Source organism: Sturnira hondurensis, unplaced genomic scaffold, assembly GCF_014824575.4.
Source record: "Sturnira hondurensis isolate 20B ecotype Veracruz unplaced genomic scaffold, ASM1482457v3 Scaffold0019428, whole genome shotgun sequence".
Classification (NCBI taxonomy): Eukaryota; Metazoa; Chordata; class Mammalia; order Chiroptera; family Phyllostomidae; genus Sturnira; species Sturnira hondurensis.
Window position 1 is genome coordinate 942,365 of NW_028092059.1, and position 16,363 is coordinate 958,727.

Sequence of the window (16,363 nt, forward strand, 5' to 3'; positions counted from 1 at the left end):
TAACACATGATTTAAAAACGCTAATCCCTTAAAAAGGCTATACCGGAAGTATGAAGTGGAATAGACAAATCCAAAACCGCATCCCACATTAACTTTCAGTCTCTGAATTTTAGGTTCATACATTCAGAGTCAAAGAGGAAAATCCCTTTAGGTACCAGATGCTGCAGATCAACTGGGAGGGCTTCTGGAGTTCTGATGTGCTGGAAGTCAAATCCCCGGCAAAGGCGCTTTGCGGGGCCGGCATTGCTTCACCTGTAAACAGTTGCTTTCAGAAAAATCAGACCTAATGATCAGCCCAGCATCTCTGCAATAAAGAGACCACAATCTGTGGAGGAACGGAACTCTAATCAGGCCACACGCAGATTAAACTAACTGGGAGGAATAAAAACTAGATTAAAACGTTCATGCCTAATACCAGAAGATTATCAGGACATTTTACCTCTTCAAATCCTAATTTACAAGAGCCAGGTTAAGTGTATGAGTTTATATTTGGTGCAATGATCTGTTTTAGTTGATTTTCTTCCATTTAGATAAGATTCTCCTAGGAAGTATCTTGCTTAGCACAATACAGAGGCATTTGGGAGAAGGAAAATAGTTTCCTATGTACTGATACAAATTATGACAAGCGATACAAAGGCACCCATGTGAAACTGGTCAAATTAGTAAATATTGGAAATTGTTTTTGTTCTAATGGTAATACTGCTTAGGCAATGTGTACATGTGAAAGTTTAGTGATAACAGTATATATAAAATCCTATTGTTATACTTTGAAACTTCTTGAACAAGATCTGATTTCCTACAAGTGCCTAATTACTGTTAGTTGAACAAATCACTGCAATAATGACCTGTAATTCAAAAGTGCAAGTTTAGTCAAAGTGCACAACTATTTCTACAAAGACATTGAGTCACATCACCATGACACTAAAATGACCTTTTGCTTAAACTACAGCAACAACAAATTACTGAGGCAATCCCCAGAATATATCTCCTATTAACAGTTCGGTAACTCTTCCTAAATGGGTGTGTCTTAAACTTACCACCTGTGAGGCCAGACAATGTGCAATGGTCTTTGTTGATCATCAGCTTCACTGGAAATGTCATACAGATTTTGCTTCTGCTCTCCAGGACAAATGCTTGAATTATCTAATGAGTTGCACATTTTCAAGTATGACTCCTGCGTTAATGAGCTACCCAGGTTTTCTGGTTGTGCAGCGTCACAGGGCCCAGACTGTGACTCAACATTATCCAACATATTCCCAGAACTTCCCCGCTCCGGCGGAAGAGGAAGGGCCGTGGATGAAGCAGCACTGCTGTCTCCTCGGAGGCCGAGAATCTTTTGTGAATGGGCCATTTTATGCTTGGGCACGAATCTGTGACAAAAAGAAGTGCAATACTCTTTCAGTGAAGATACTATTTAACATACACCCTTTACCTTTCTGTAAGGATATGATGATGATGGATGAAACAGAAAAAAAAAATGAGGATGTAACAAAAACTCTAGAAAGAGAGCAAAAAGTCGCAGCTACAGAGAGAAAGTTCAGAAGTGTGAAATTGGACCTGGCTGTCATTAAATAGTTTCCCAAGACTTTCCGTGGCTACAACCCTGTACTGCATGTATAAAGCACGAGAGGAGAATGACGGTTTCTCACTCTTCCCTCATGTATCTTTCTGGAGCTCCAGTGCGCTGTTCGCCACGTGCCCCAGGGCCTATTTTCAAGCTTATTTCATTCTCCTATAGAAATGCTGGAAACTTTCTTGATTAAATTGGGCATTTCTGCTCACATGACTTCTCTGTATACCTGGGCACCCGTACATACTTCTCATTAAAAGACCTTGTTAATATTTTGTGAAGTATATTTTGTTACTGATTGTAGAAGCACCTGCAGAAAACGAAGTCAAGGGTTTCACCAAATACTGGGCAGCCAACCAGCAGTGCTCGGAAAGAGAGAGTGGGAGACGGGTGGGAACGACCAGCTCACTGGTGGGGGAACACAGTAAATGAAGGACAAACACTCTGACTTTTAAAACTGAGAGCTAGAGAAATTCTTACAGAGGAATCAGTCAAGCCTTAAACAGAGTTTTAACTGAAGAATTCAGGATGGCAGAGAGGCGGGATTTCTTGACCGAGGGGACAGCGCGATCAAAGGAAAGGGGTGTGAAAGAACATGAACTCTTCAGGGGATGACCTGCAGCCCCAAGAGGCTGGCGCAGGTCCTGGGGTCTAGAGAGGCAGCCTGGGCCAGCTGAGTCCCTGACCCACCCAGAGGCTGGGCCTCTTCCTTGCACTGTTGAATAAGCAAAGAAATGGAGAGTGCAGGCATTTCAGAGGTAGGCGAGGGAGAAGAACTGTGGAAGGAGAGCAGTAAGGAATATCTGGAAGAGCAGAAAGCAAATCTGAGATGGTAGTATCATACAATTGAAGTGAATTAAGAGCCCCAAAAGGATGTGTCAAAAATTATCAACATCTTGAAATGTGAAAAAGGGGGTGTAAAACTGTAGAGGTGCTACAGTACCAGAAACAAAAGCTATTTTTGGCCTTGTTACCTAGATCACTGGCTACTCCAAGGGCAGTTCCTATGGAGGGAGTAGGCAGAGGCCAGGCTGGAGGTGAGGGTGTGTGCACAGTGGCTGAGGGGTGGGGGACTGCGGGTGGCAGAGAAAGAGCAGGAGAGAGGAGAAGAGCACAGATGGCAAGGTGGATTCTTTTTAATAGGGTCTGTGTACACAGGGGTATCCACCTGGGGGTTCACTCGGGGATACCTGCTAGGGAAGGAAGCAGGATGTGAATGAAACAAAAGTCTTACAAGGTGAAAGCAGAAAAATGACACACTGTGTGTGGAATAACTGAAGGGTTTTGTTGGGGTGGGGGGAAGTTGGGCCTTATAAAAGAGAAGTAAACCTAGGTTTTTCACAATGCTGAGGGAAGGAGAGAAAAAGGAAGTGAAAAAGTTTCAGGTGGAAGTGTGTGGAATCTAAGATGTGTCACCAAAGCATTCGGAGGACACCTTTTTCAAGAGAGGTGGGTGGAGGTGGAGTTAAAGAAGTGGGCTGAGAGGTCAGAACCGGCACTTTGGAGAGGGGCACAAGGCATTTGTTTGCTAGTTCTGAAAGCAGGGGCTGCTGAGCAACAGTAAGGAATGGTGGGGGTTCCCCTGTGAGCTGGAAACAAAGCCTGGCTGTAATACGCTGTGTACGTTCCAGCATCAAAACGCTTATTTGTGGGGGTTGGGGGTGTCTGTGCTTGTTTCATAAAGCCTTTTGAGAAAAATCACCTGAATGGATAAGGAGCCCCCTAACCAAGAAACAAATAGGTAAATATACATAGATAGAGGAAACTAAAAAAATGGTGCTAACCCCCTTCGTATGCCCTAATAAAATAACTACTTTTTGATTTACAATGGAAAGAAACTTGGGTATATACAGGTTACGGTTTCAGAACTCACAGGTCCAAAACATTGAAGGGATCTACCCAACTTTCATCGTGATACAAATTCAACATATCGAAGAGAATCTAAGGAACTAAAAATCAATGATCAAATTTCTATTGATCAACACAAAAAGTAAAAAAAAAATGAGTATAATAGTATCTTCAACTTCTTCTAAATAAATATAATAAATGGAGAGAGAAGGGACATCTGTACATATCTGCAAAACAACAATAAAACATGTGAAGTAACCTATTGGTTTAAGTCAGATAAGAAATGCCAGGGAAGCTTAGAAAGGATTTTAACAGAATTACAAATTTAGTGTATGAAGAATTCACAATTTTAAAAAATGGTGGGCAGTAAAACAACCTATCTTCACTTTAGAAAATGGTATCATGGCCTCCCTTACTCGTAAAATCCATTCCCATTGTCCAGCACGTGAGCAAACTTGCACATTAGAGACGGGAAACAGTGGGAGCCGGAAACTGATGGGGAATTCAGCTGTGGGCCAGGTGCTCGGCCTGCTTTTACTCAACGTGTTTCCTACCTGTTCTCCAGGAGGGAGAGAATGTCACGTCAGCACAGGCTGACATGGTAGGTGGTGGCAACACAGAACACCTGTATGAACAGTAACCCAAAACGCAGCCTGAGAATGTTATGAAATTGAAAAAGGACTCATGGATGTGGACAATGGTGTGGTGACTGTGCGGGCAGGGGGTAAAAGGCGACTGAATGGCAAAGGAAAAATTACAAGCAAAGATAAAAATAAAAATAAAAATTTTACTTAATAAAAGAGAAAACAGAAAAATAAACTTGAATGCCCGTAGGACACATGGAGAACATGATTTGGACCCTGTGGGGTTGGACAAGAGCCTGTGTTGAAGGGACCACCAGTAAACCAATGCCACTTTGTCAGGACAGAGGGCTACGCAGGGAAGGACGGCACCAAGTCGGAGGGGATGGGTCACGCGCAAATGCCGGCTTCATCTGGGTCACCTGATAACTGTGCATGTTTGAAAATTAGAGAGCTCTTAGAAGAGCAATAATAACGATTAAGGCAATGGAAGAATTGATTGATGAGGACAGATTAAAGGACCTAAATATGAATAGCTGGGCTAAGTGACATGAGAGGGGTACATAATAGGAGTCTCCAAGGAAAGAGCCTAATTGTTTAGCCTGCTACAAGGGGGTATAACTAGGAGTAATGAGATGAAATTAAGAATGGGAAAATTTAAGCTGAATTTCAAGAAAAACTCCCTGATTGTATAATTTATTAGCTCATGGAATAAACTCCCTGTGGAAATGCTATGGCTAGGAAATCATAGGGCTGGACAAAATACCAATAATAATACAGATAATAGTCCAGGCTTTGAAAGAAGGTGGTTACATGTTACACTTGCCTTGTTTACAATATCTCCTCATGTTGTTAATAGCCTTATTTATATAGAATTAATTGTTACCCAGAGAAGTATTTAAGCAATTAGCTAAATCTAAAAAGAAATACGTTCTTTAGGTAACGAAAGTTAAAATCACCTCAGTTTTCATAAGCTCTGAAGTAGTAAGCTAAAACAATTTTTTACTAATTCGTTTCAGCAGAATTGGTCTTGAAGCAACTGAACAAATGTATTATTAATATTTCTTTAAAAAGAGGACAAAACAAAATAAAACAATCCTCATCTACCATTCCTCACAAAGTCCACTGATTCTCTGTGCCACGAAGCTCTTATTTTCATAGACATGTTTAATATAAACAATTTATTGCCATAATAGAAATCAAAAAACTTTATTCCAGCTTTTCTAAATGTAGCTCTATGGTCGATTACTTCACATCAATACCAAGATCAAATAGGCATAATACTAACAAGCAGTTTGCTTAATAATAGTCACCACACTAATTAACCCATCCAGAACATTCTTAATCAGACACTATTTGTAATGTACAGTTAAGAGAAGCTTGGCAATAAACCATACGATGCTAAAAGAGAAAATAATAAGTTACTGATGGGGGGAAACTGGCTTTTCTACAGAACTGGACGGACTTTGCTGTCCTGGCGTTAACGTAATGAAGTGACTATGCAAATAGGCACATGTCTGAACACCTCCCATCTCTTCCTCTGCCCCAGCTCTGGCGGAGGTGCTAATGAGGAGAGGAGAGGTCCTGAGGTAAGGAGCGAGAGGAAAAAAAGAGTTGAAAGAAAACCAGTGAGCCGCCTTTCACAGCGTATACCCAGTTTACTATTTAACAATCTCCGATTTTTTTCTTAAAGAAATGCCACTGCCCCCATTACTCATAAAAAATCTTGACCTGTTTCCGAGTCTCTCAGAAGCTCTATCAGAACCTGTGTCTACTTTCAGAAATATTCTGATTATTGTAATCGCTTCCAATCTGTTACTGGCCGTGGGACCCCACCCCAACTTTTTCCCAACCACTGGTCAAGGTGTGAAATCGAAGTCGGGTCTACTGACTGCATATTCTCCTTTCAAACGTGCACCTTTCCTCTCACCTCTGTCCCTGAAAGTGGCTCTGGAGCCACTGTCACAAAACCCTAATATGTGCTGAACTATCTTGAAAGGCACAGCTGCCTAAGTATGTTCTAGACCTAAATGTGATCGCTTCCCCAACCCCCACATCTAAACAAACAAACCTAGAGCTGAACCTATAGGAAGGACCAATGGCCTTATTCAGATTAGTCAGGAATAGACTAGATTTGAGAGAAGCATTAAAGGCTGTTAAGACTGATGGTAAATATAGGAAATGCTGTAGGTACCCTGGTTATTTCTGCTGACATTGAAAGGCTAGAGTCTATTTAGTTGACTAACAGAGGTAGTCAAGAGGAAGACTTTAATACAAAGTAAGTCAATTAAATTTAAGACATTGATATTGATTCATCTGTTGTGGAGGAGAATGTCATGGCTGAAATGTACGTCATGGTGGTATATACTGCTTACAAACATCTTTTTGAGAGATTTCAGTAACTTATTATAGTGAGTTCAACTTACAGTGTCTTTTAAATGATACCTACAGATAAAGTCCTCAAGAGAGAGACTATAAATAGTTTTGCTTCTCAAATCAGATTTGGAAGACAACATGAAAAATAATGATGCAAAGAAAGTACAGCTGATCAAAGATGATTCCAAATTAGGTCCAGTGAAGAAAGAGGGTAGCATGAGCACCCAGAATAAGGAGATTGGTCTGCAGAGGAGAGGGGGTTGGCCAAGTTCAGCCTAGAGCTCAGGGCTGGGGAGGGAGAGCAGTATGCCTGCTGTGTTGTATCCTTTAGGTCAGGGTTTGACAAGGTGTGTTTTGTGCAATGCTAGTTCCGTGGGACACATGGAGGTGTTACATTGGAGAAGGTTTTATGAGAAAAAAAAAACTGTGGAAAATGCTCGGGTAAACAAAGTTAAACATTTCTTCATCGAACTTCCCATAGCACATGCTAGTGTGTACTATACACATGTTCACTCAGTCATTCCTTTGCTCATTTAATAGCTATTTATTGAGCACCTATAAATGTGATAGGAACATTGTGTTTATTGTTCCCCGAACTTGACACCTAATGGGACAAGGAACCCCCACCCCCACCCAGCTAACCCAAGGAGGTACCTTAAGAATGAATATTCAACTACAGGCACTTTGGGAAACACTATGAGACGCCGTCTAAGACCCTGGGAGACATGCAGCCCTAGCTGAGTCTGAAGAGCACAGGCGCCACATGAGCGGAGGCGCATTTAACATTTCAGCAACAGCAGAAGGAATGGCAAAGTGCGTGCACATGAGAAAACAATGAAAGCCCAAACCGAAGGCCATACACCAAGGCCACCCATCAGCAGACCAAAGGAAGTTTGAAAAAAATCAGAATCTGTACAAACAAATGACAGAAGACAATATGGTTCAAGGCTAATATGGATGACAGCAGAAAAAAATACCATTCCCTTTCATCACAGCAATTTCTGTGAATTCCTGGATAGAAAACATATTGAGAATTGAAGAGAAAGGGAATCGGAATGAAAGATAAGTAACTTTTCCAAAACCAACTGGGATGACATCCACACAGTTCAGTGATCTAAGTTCTTGGGTGATTTATAACAAAAACTATTCATTGTTTCCAAACAATGTGTTGGAAATTAATTACAAAATTAACATTTTTAGCATTTAGCCACATAAGCAAATATCCAAGATAATTAAAAAGTCATGCCAGTCCACATGTGTCCAATACATCACTTATATGGTAAGCAGATTTATACAAATCTATACAAACCTATAAAATTTAAGAGTAGAAATCCAGATCTAGTGTTCTCATGTGGATAAATACAACCCGCCCTGTACTTCTTGCCATACTGTCTTCACTAAATAAAGGAATCACAAGCAAAAAGAGCCACCATAATTAAGACTAGATGTTTGGAGACCACAGCACTGAACAGAAAGACTGACTCTTGGTGGTTGGTTGGAGGGTGGTTGCTCCTCTTTCCTGGGGATGGCTAAGGGCTAACACTCATCAAATCAACAGCACGTATCTATGAAGGCTGTTCTGACAAGGAATCCCCGGCAGGACATTATTTGAACAAACTCGAATCACAGACAAGTTCACCACAATCCACAAGCACAAAGCACAACTGCTTTGCGAGAACAGCAATGCAACACCACTGCGGCTGGTTGGGCCGCGTCCTTTAGACCTTCAGCATTTGGGGCCTGAACCAAATTTCACTTCCCATGGTGCAAACATGAAAAGCCAACATGAAATATTGACAGCAGTCTGGGAGAGGATACTGGGCAGGACCGTCTTGCTCGGACCACAGAGAATCTGTTTTGTGACAAGATGGGAAAACAGGATCCCCAGAAACTTGCTGCAGTTAAAATGAACAAGCAAACTTACTTGGTAGCCTGAGAAATGCACGCCCAAAGTAAAAGCAACTTTGTGACCATCAGGCTGGCCTCGTTAGCCATGTCTGCTCCCAGAGATGCCATGCTTGATGAAGACAGCACCTTCTCCTTAAGGCTGCCCTTAAGAGAAGCTCGGTTTCTCCTCTCGCCAGTGTAAAGCCCATCATTTCCTTCCCTTGTATCTTAAATAGTTGGGGTTACCCATGGCTGTCATAGGAAAAGATGGCTCTATTTCGATGAGCCTATTCCTTTTTATTTATTTCCCATCATTATTTCTAAAAATCGTTTCTGAAAAGCAAACACTTTCCATTTACCTAATTTATACCATATGGTTGCATGGCCTCTTCTAACAACATAGTTTATGTGATTAGCACTATTTAACTTAAATAATTACATTTTACTTTCCCATTCTCTCCTGATTTCAAAGTGTTAGATTGTATACATTGCTAATTTAATTGCAAACCAGTATGAGCATTTTGTCTTGTGCAATTTTATAAAGTCCTTTTATAAACCTTTAACATACTCTTCCCTACGTAAAAGTTAAGGTCCTTACAAATGTATGAGAGTAAGAAAAGCTACCCTGTATGTTGAAAGAACAAATGTTTATCAGACCCAGAGCTGTTCTTGTGAACAGATGTAGTATACTGACTTCTCAAGCTCTCCACTCCTCCAAAAAGAGAGATCTATAAGAGCAGCAAACCCCTCTGGTTTCTACAAGGTTTACTACAGTAATTCAACACGGCTAGCAAAGTCGTAGGCTAAACTGCAAAGAAATCATCTTAATTTCCCTACCCCCACCTTAAGTGCTCTCTACCCACTGATCCTCATCTCACTTTCTGATTCCCCACCCCCCTGCACCCCCACCCCTGGCCAAGCACCTCTTTGCACCCCATACTGGGAGTAAGCCCCATTTTCATCCAGTCCTAAATCATCTCTCCCTTGTTGGTCTTGTTGGAAACTAATCTCAAACTCCCACAATGTTGTATTAATCACCTTCCATGCTCAAATATACCTTTAGGGCACCACAGTAAGCCTATGGGAGGGATTACTTTGGGAGAATAGGTGGAGAGAAATCTCTGTGAAGCAACGTGAGTAAATCCACCCAAGGAATGGGAATGGTGTACAGGGAGAATCCAGGCTGTGCTGGTGCACAGGGTTGCACTGCTACTTCCTGTGCATGTGAAGTTCCTCGACTCACTTAGTTTCTCTGAACTTCAGTTCCCTAATCTACAAAATGGGACACTATATCGTGCTTTGCAAATTTATCAAGGGATTAAAAGAGAGAACATGTGTTGGTAATGATGTGCAGGGAACCTGAGTAAATCTAAGTAAGCTGCCATTCCCCTGCTTCTTCATGTAATACCCACACTCATGGAGTTATTCCCAAGACCATCTTGGGGAACTTGGCATTCTCAAGTTCGTCAAGAAATGAGTCACTGGGTTAAACCAGTCAGCAAATAGTCATTCAACAAATATTTAAGCTCTGTCTATCTGTAAGAGGTTATGTCTGTATTTACAAAGCCTTTAGTGAGTATATAGTAACATTTCATACTGACTTATCTTGGTCTCTTAGCCCCCCAAATTGTAAATTATTCATATTATCTTTAAACTAAACTGTGTTTACTGATCCCATTACTAAAATGATATAATTTTAAATTCAAACTTAATAACTTGCTCTTCATTTGTTTCATTAATAGCTCAGAGGTGAAGTATCTAAACCTTCATCCATTCACCTCACTTAATTTAATGATACTACATAAAAAAGGAAAAAGTTCCCAAACGTGATACTGAAGTAATCTCTTTCAAGTAAGTAGTGGTAGTAGTTGTTTACACAACTCACCGAGCTGCTTTATAAAGATATGTACCTCGGTGGTAAGGAAATGGTCCCACTACGCTGGGAATCCCAGGTCTTCTACAGGACCAAAAAGCATTGAAGGAAACTCTAAAAAAAAATCTCTAATTATGTCCTCTGTTTTGTGATTTTTTTGTTTTGAAACCAGTATTTGGAGGTTGAAAGCATAATGGAAAATTTGCCAGTATGAAAGAAAGAATCACTTTTGTCTTTCCAAACAAATAGAAGAACTCCCCTATGACCGTGTTTCCCACTGGAGGGTGTCCTTCAGAGCTTGACATCTTTGTACTGCATGAGCCCTAACCACCATGTCTGGAGATAGACAGGGTCTTTAGGAGGTAGCTAGGGTTAAGTGTAGTCAGAAGGATTGGGCTACAATCTGATAGGCCCGTGGCCTTATAAGAAGAGGAAGAGATCTTTCTTTCTCTCTCCTTCCCTACCTCCTTTCCCACCACCACATGTAAGGATGCAGCCAGAAGGCAGCCATCTGCAAGCCAGGAGGAGAACCCTACTGAGACCCAACCGCAGTGGCACCCTGATCTCAGTTCCAGCCTCCAGAACTGTGAGAAAATCCATTTCTGTTGTTCACACCACCCAGTCTCCAGTATGATTAATACCATGGCAGCCTGAGAAGACTAAGACAATTGGATGCTGTTGTGGAAAAAGCAGAAAGGGTCACCACCACCACGTGTGAAGTTTCTGTGTTGACAGAGAGTGGCAGGGGAATATGATGAAAGAGAGAGCTGACTAGCAGACACGATAAGAGACTGCAGGGAATAAGAAGGAGACAATATTTGTGAGTCTTCCTGTGAAACAAAAGGTTACTTCTTTAAATTAAATATGAAAGTTAAAAATAGAGAACTGAATTGTATAAAAGGAATTTTCTGAAAAATTTTGCCTGGTTGTGAATAAAGTCATTAATCTCTTTAAACCTGGGTTTTCTTATCTATTCAACAAGAATGAGGCTATTCCTAGATTTCTCTTAGAAGAATAGGATTAAAACATCTAATAAAACTTACTGATTATCTTACAATTATTACTAAGGGGCAAAATGGCATTCTGGGTCAAGCAGGGCTCTCAGCATGTTGCCTGCTTTCAAATTCAGGGCCCTATCACATTAGCTGACCAAGGGAAAAGGTCTTAGTTACCTCACCTGCAAAATGGAGATAATGCTAATGCAGCTTTGCAAAATTACGTTTTTCACGCTGCTCGGCAAATGGTAAGAGCTTGTAAATAGTGTTATTTTTGAATATTGATGGCAATGGTGGAGATCATCATGATTATGTTGTCATTGTTACTAAGGAATAACTCGACATTCTAAAAACTCTCGGCTGAGACTGCACTGACCTTTCCCCAGTTAAGCCTATTTTATAAACCGGAGACCCACACCTTCTTAAACATATATTTTTCTTAACTCTTTCAAGATATACGGTAGCTCTCCATTAATTTTTCACTTACTTCTCAGAAGTGTTACATACAAAGAATTTTCTGAAAACCCTGCTCTAGTCCCCTTGGTCCTCTGTACTCACACTGGGCTGCCCTGAACTTTCAGATTTAAGGCAGGCATTTTAATATGTTACCATATTTTCATTTGTTTACTAATCAAAAGTTTGTACTCATGCCTAGAGGCACATTAATTACAAAAATGTCCAACGTTATGAATCAAAAATATATATTCTGCCCGTTATATTACTTGCTTCCTACAGTACTTTTTTTCTACCTTTCACTTTTCTTCATGTTTCCTTTTACTCCTTCGTTTTTTTCTGAGTGGTCCCATCTTTTCCCTTCTTAAAGCTGCATAAACCAAGAAAGTAAAACCAGGAAATTTAAAACATCAGTTTTCAGGTCTCTGAAGCATGAACAGATGGGCATAAAAAATCCAGTCCTTTTTTTCCCCTTTTCATTTGCCCATCCACAACCTGAATAAATCAAAATTTCCAGCAAATGCATCTTCCAGCACAACCCTCACTTTATGTATTCCCACATTAAATGCTATAGTGCTAAGTAATAATTCACTCAAGTTCTGATTCTATTGCTGCCTAATTTTTGACCCACAGAAATTAACCCTCTTCCAAATTGATATTACAAGATATAATTTTCTTAACTTTATGTTTGAAATAAAGCCTACGTGTACCATGTGAGTGTACTATACTTCTACCTTGAGTTTTTATACTTTCTACAATTTCTAAGTTTTGAAAAAGGGGAGTAAACATGTAACCGATGAGTAAATTGCTGGGTTATTAATAGAATATAACCAAGGCTTGAAGGCAAAGAAAAGTCTGAAATACTTGACCAAAATCCTTAGTGAAAAAGGTTCAGAGGAAAAAAACACTCATTCACCAGTCGAGAAAAACTGCAGTGCCTGCTACGTGCCAGGAAAATGGATGCCCGGATGAAACAGCGGAGTGGATGCTGGATCCAGGAAGAACGGGCATCATGACTATGAGAACCCAGACCTGGAGAGGCATGCGTGCCAAGGAAGGCTCTCTAGAGAAGGCGATCTGTCAGCTGAGACCTCAGTGATGCTTAGAAGCCAGCCAGGTATGGGAGAGAGAGGGTGCTTCAGAGCATGGCATGTGCAAAGGGCCTACGGAGAAAACACGGTCCGGGGGCAAAAAGCAAAATACTAACAAGGTGGTCACAGGAGTGAATGAAAGGGTGGGCATTAAAAATAAGGCCCAAGAAATAAGCAGGGGAGGCTTGCAGCCCTTAATAACCTAAGTGAAGAGGTTTGGGGCCATTTTGAAGTTTATAGTCAGATTGGGTCTGAATAAACACTGACTGCAGGGTGAAGAATGGATTGGGGAAAACACGGCAGACCGAATGCCAATTTTAAACACCCCCTGCTTTTTAAAACAATGGTATGGGGATCTTAAAAAGGCAGAGGCTCTCAAAAACAAAGAGAAAAATTGAGAAAGATGACAATAGAAAAGAAATGTCAACTCAATTTCAGAAGATAGAAAGCAGATGTATGAGTGTTGTTTGAGCAGAGAGAAGACAGCGTCTCTAAGTGCAGGTGATTTCACTTGTGCACATGGTGTCAGCCAAGAAGCAGCGGCGCCTTTGCTGCAGAGAAACTCCAAAAGGCTCAGGAATCGAACACACCAGGTGCCTCTGGAGGTGCATTTGCAGAGCAGAACTAAAAACAGAACTGGTAGCAGTTCTATACAAAGTGAACTCAAACCTTCTGATAACCTCCCCAAGTCTATGCAATCAGGTAGTTATCTCCCCTCTCCGTCCACCTCCCACCTCAACATCAGAAAGGTGGCTTCTTCACTAGAGGGGCTGAACTACAGAGACCAAGTGAGGCCAAAGCCAAGGGCAAGGGAAACTGGGTGAAAGTATGTCCGTTGATGGGTGAGACCTCTCAGCGCCCTTCCCCATTTGGCTCCCAGACGGCTGGAGATTCCCCTTCCAGAAGATTACAGGAGCCTCTCTGGAAACAAGCTGCACTGGCCTAGTGACATGGACAGTGGGAAGGCCAAAACAAAACGAGGAATCCCCGCTTTCTCCGCCTGTGAGAAAGGCCACTGGTCAACAGGCCCTGTCTGGAAAGTTCTGACTGTCTCTCTCTCAGAAAGTCAATGGAGAGCTAGAATGCCAGACATTTGAGGAAAACTTTTAACACACAATAAATATAACACAGCAAACAAGTATAAAAAAGGAACTTGGAAGCACTGAGACAACATGGAGAGTTGAAAACATAAAATAAAAATCCTATAATAGCCACACTGATAAAATAAGATTCTGCATACATGGTGGGAAAAATAGGATGCAATAAGAAAGGACGTTCAAGAATAAAAAAGAGTGTTTGCAAATAAAAATGCCACAGATTAAAAATATCAATAGAAGACTTGAAAGATAAAGTTAAGAAAATCTTAAAGAAAGCAGAATACAAAATCTTATGAAAATAGAAATAGAAAAATGAGAGAAGAGAGCACAATTAGGCCAATTGAAGGTTCATATTGACTAAAAGGAACTGAAGAAAAGTGAATATTGAGAAAATCATGGAGGAGAAAAGTCAAAGAAATACACGACAATACTTTGTACTGAAGGAAATAAGTGTCCAACACAAGAATGACACAAAATCCCATCCAAGTAGAATCATTATAGAAGTTCAGAACACCAGTGGTAAAAAAGAAAATCTAATAACTTTTGGGACGACAAACACAGGGAGTCATGCGTCACGGATCAGAAAAGGACTGGAATCAGAGTTCTCAATAGGAGTTCCACAGCAGAAAACAATGTACCACTACTACCTCCGAGTTATGAGAAAAATGATTTTCAAAGAGCTCAAAACTCAGTCAGATATTGATCAAACGTCAAATCAAATGTTTTCAGACATGCAAGGTCTTAAGAAAGTTTAGCTCCCACGTACATATTTTGAGGAGATACTGGTGGATATACCCCCACTGAAGTGAGAAAGCAATACAAAAAAAGAGAAGGACATGGAATTCAGGGAATAGTTGACTCAAGGGCACAGAAAGCAACCAAAACAAACAGAAGCAAGAGAATCGAGACCTCCAGGGTGGAGGTGTCCAAGGAAAAAAAAAATGAAAATCTTGTATTTCCTGACGTGGCTGGCTGAATCAAAAAGATGAATTAGTGACAGAACTTGAGAATGAATTTGCCATAGTAATACAGAAACCAAGCAAATAAAACCAACGCAATAGTTACCTTCATGAAAAAGTGAATTCTGGACTTTCACCAAGATGGAGGCATAGGTGGAAACACTGTGCCTTCTCCCACAACCAAGTTTGAATACAACAAAGGTTTGGAGAACAAAGACACAGCCAAAGACAGAAAATTGAATTATACAGAAGTCTGACAACAACTAACCATTCAACTGGGATGGTAAGAGGGGCGGAGACAGCAGTGGAGCTGGGTCAGGCAGGACAGATCCCCCGACCTAGGCCCGCAAGTAGCCCGGACTCAGTCAGGGTGTGGGGCAGACTGACCGCAGTCGCACATTCGCACACAGTGAGACGGACCACGCAGGCCCCAGGAGGCGAGGGCTGACGGCGGTGGCACACTCACTTGCAGTGGGATGAAACGCATGGGCCCAGGTGACGGTGGCAGCTGCGGCACCTGTGGCGGAGGCGGTGGGAGGCGGCAGATGAGACGCCATTGCTCCTCTTTGGCCCCGCTCCCACATACAGCGTCACAACCCAGCGACTGAGTTGCCCTGCTCTGGTGAACACCTAGGGCTCTGATCCTGATACGTAACAAGCACGAACAGCCCCAAAGATGGTGCAAGAAGAACTCAAAGTCCCAGAGCCGATAACTCTCAGTGACCAAGAGATTGCCAGCCTCTCAGAAGCACAGTTCAAGACACTGTTTATCAGGATGCTCACAGAACTGGTTGATTATAGTCACAAATTAGAGGAACATATGAAGGCTAAACTAATTGAAATGAAGGGAGATGTCCAGGAAACAAATAGTGATGGAAAGGAAACTGGGACTCAAATCAATGGAATGGACCAGAAGGAAGAACAAAACATCCAACCAGAAAGGAATGAAGAAATGAGAATTCAAAAAAATGAGGAGAGGCTTAGGAACCTCCAGGACATCTTTAAACGTTCCAACATCCGGATTATAGGGGTACCAGAAGGGGGAAAGAAACAGCCACAAGTGGAAAACGTATTTGAACAAATAATAAAGGAGAACTTCCCCAGTCTGGCAAAGGAAATAGACTTCCAGGAAATCCAGGAAGCTCAGAGAGTCCCAAAGAAGTTGGACCCAAGAAGGAACACACCAAGGCACATCATAATTACATTAGCCAAGACTAAAATGAAGGAGAGAATCCTAGAAGCAGCAAGGGATAAGGGGACAGTCACCTACAAAGGAGTACCCATCAGACTGTCAGCGGATTTCTCAAAAGAGACCTTACAGGCAAGAAGGGGCTGGAAAGAAGTATTCCAAGTCATGAAATCCAAAGACCTACAGCCAAGATTGCTTTATCCAGCAAAACTTTCATTTAGAATGGAAGGACAGATAAAGTGCTTCTCAGATAAGGTCAAGTTCAAGGAGTTCATCATCACCAAGCCCTTATTATATGAAATGCTAAAGGGACTTATATAAGAAAAAGAAGATGAAAAATATTAGCAGTGGAAGGACAGCAAACTCACAGTTATTAACAACCACACCTAAAACAAAAGCAAACCAAGAGGACAGCTAGATCAGGAGTGGAACCATAGAAATGAA

The 16,363-nt window shown here is 41.4% G+C and overlaps 1 protein-coding gene across 3 annotated transcripts in view; it reads right to left on the bottom strand.

Moving 5' to 3' along the window:
• QTMAN (queuosine-tRNA mannosyltransferase) overlaps positions 1-16,363 on the bottom strand; it is a 382,528-nt gene that overhangs the window by 58,259 nt on the left and 307,906 nt on the right. For all 3 annotated transcript variants that reach the window (XM_037027769.1, XM_037027768.1, XM_037027770.1), the window contains one exon: positions 1,038-1,370. In XM_037027769.1, the coding sequence (XP_036883664.1) occupies positions 1,038-1,370 (333 nt within the window). The remainder of the gene's footprint in view (positions 1-1,037; positions 1,371-16,363) is intronic.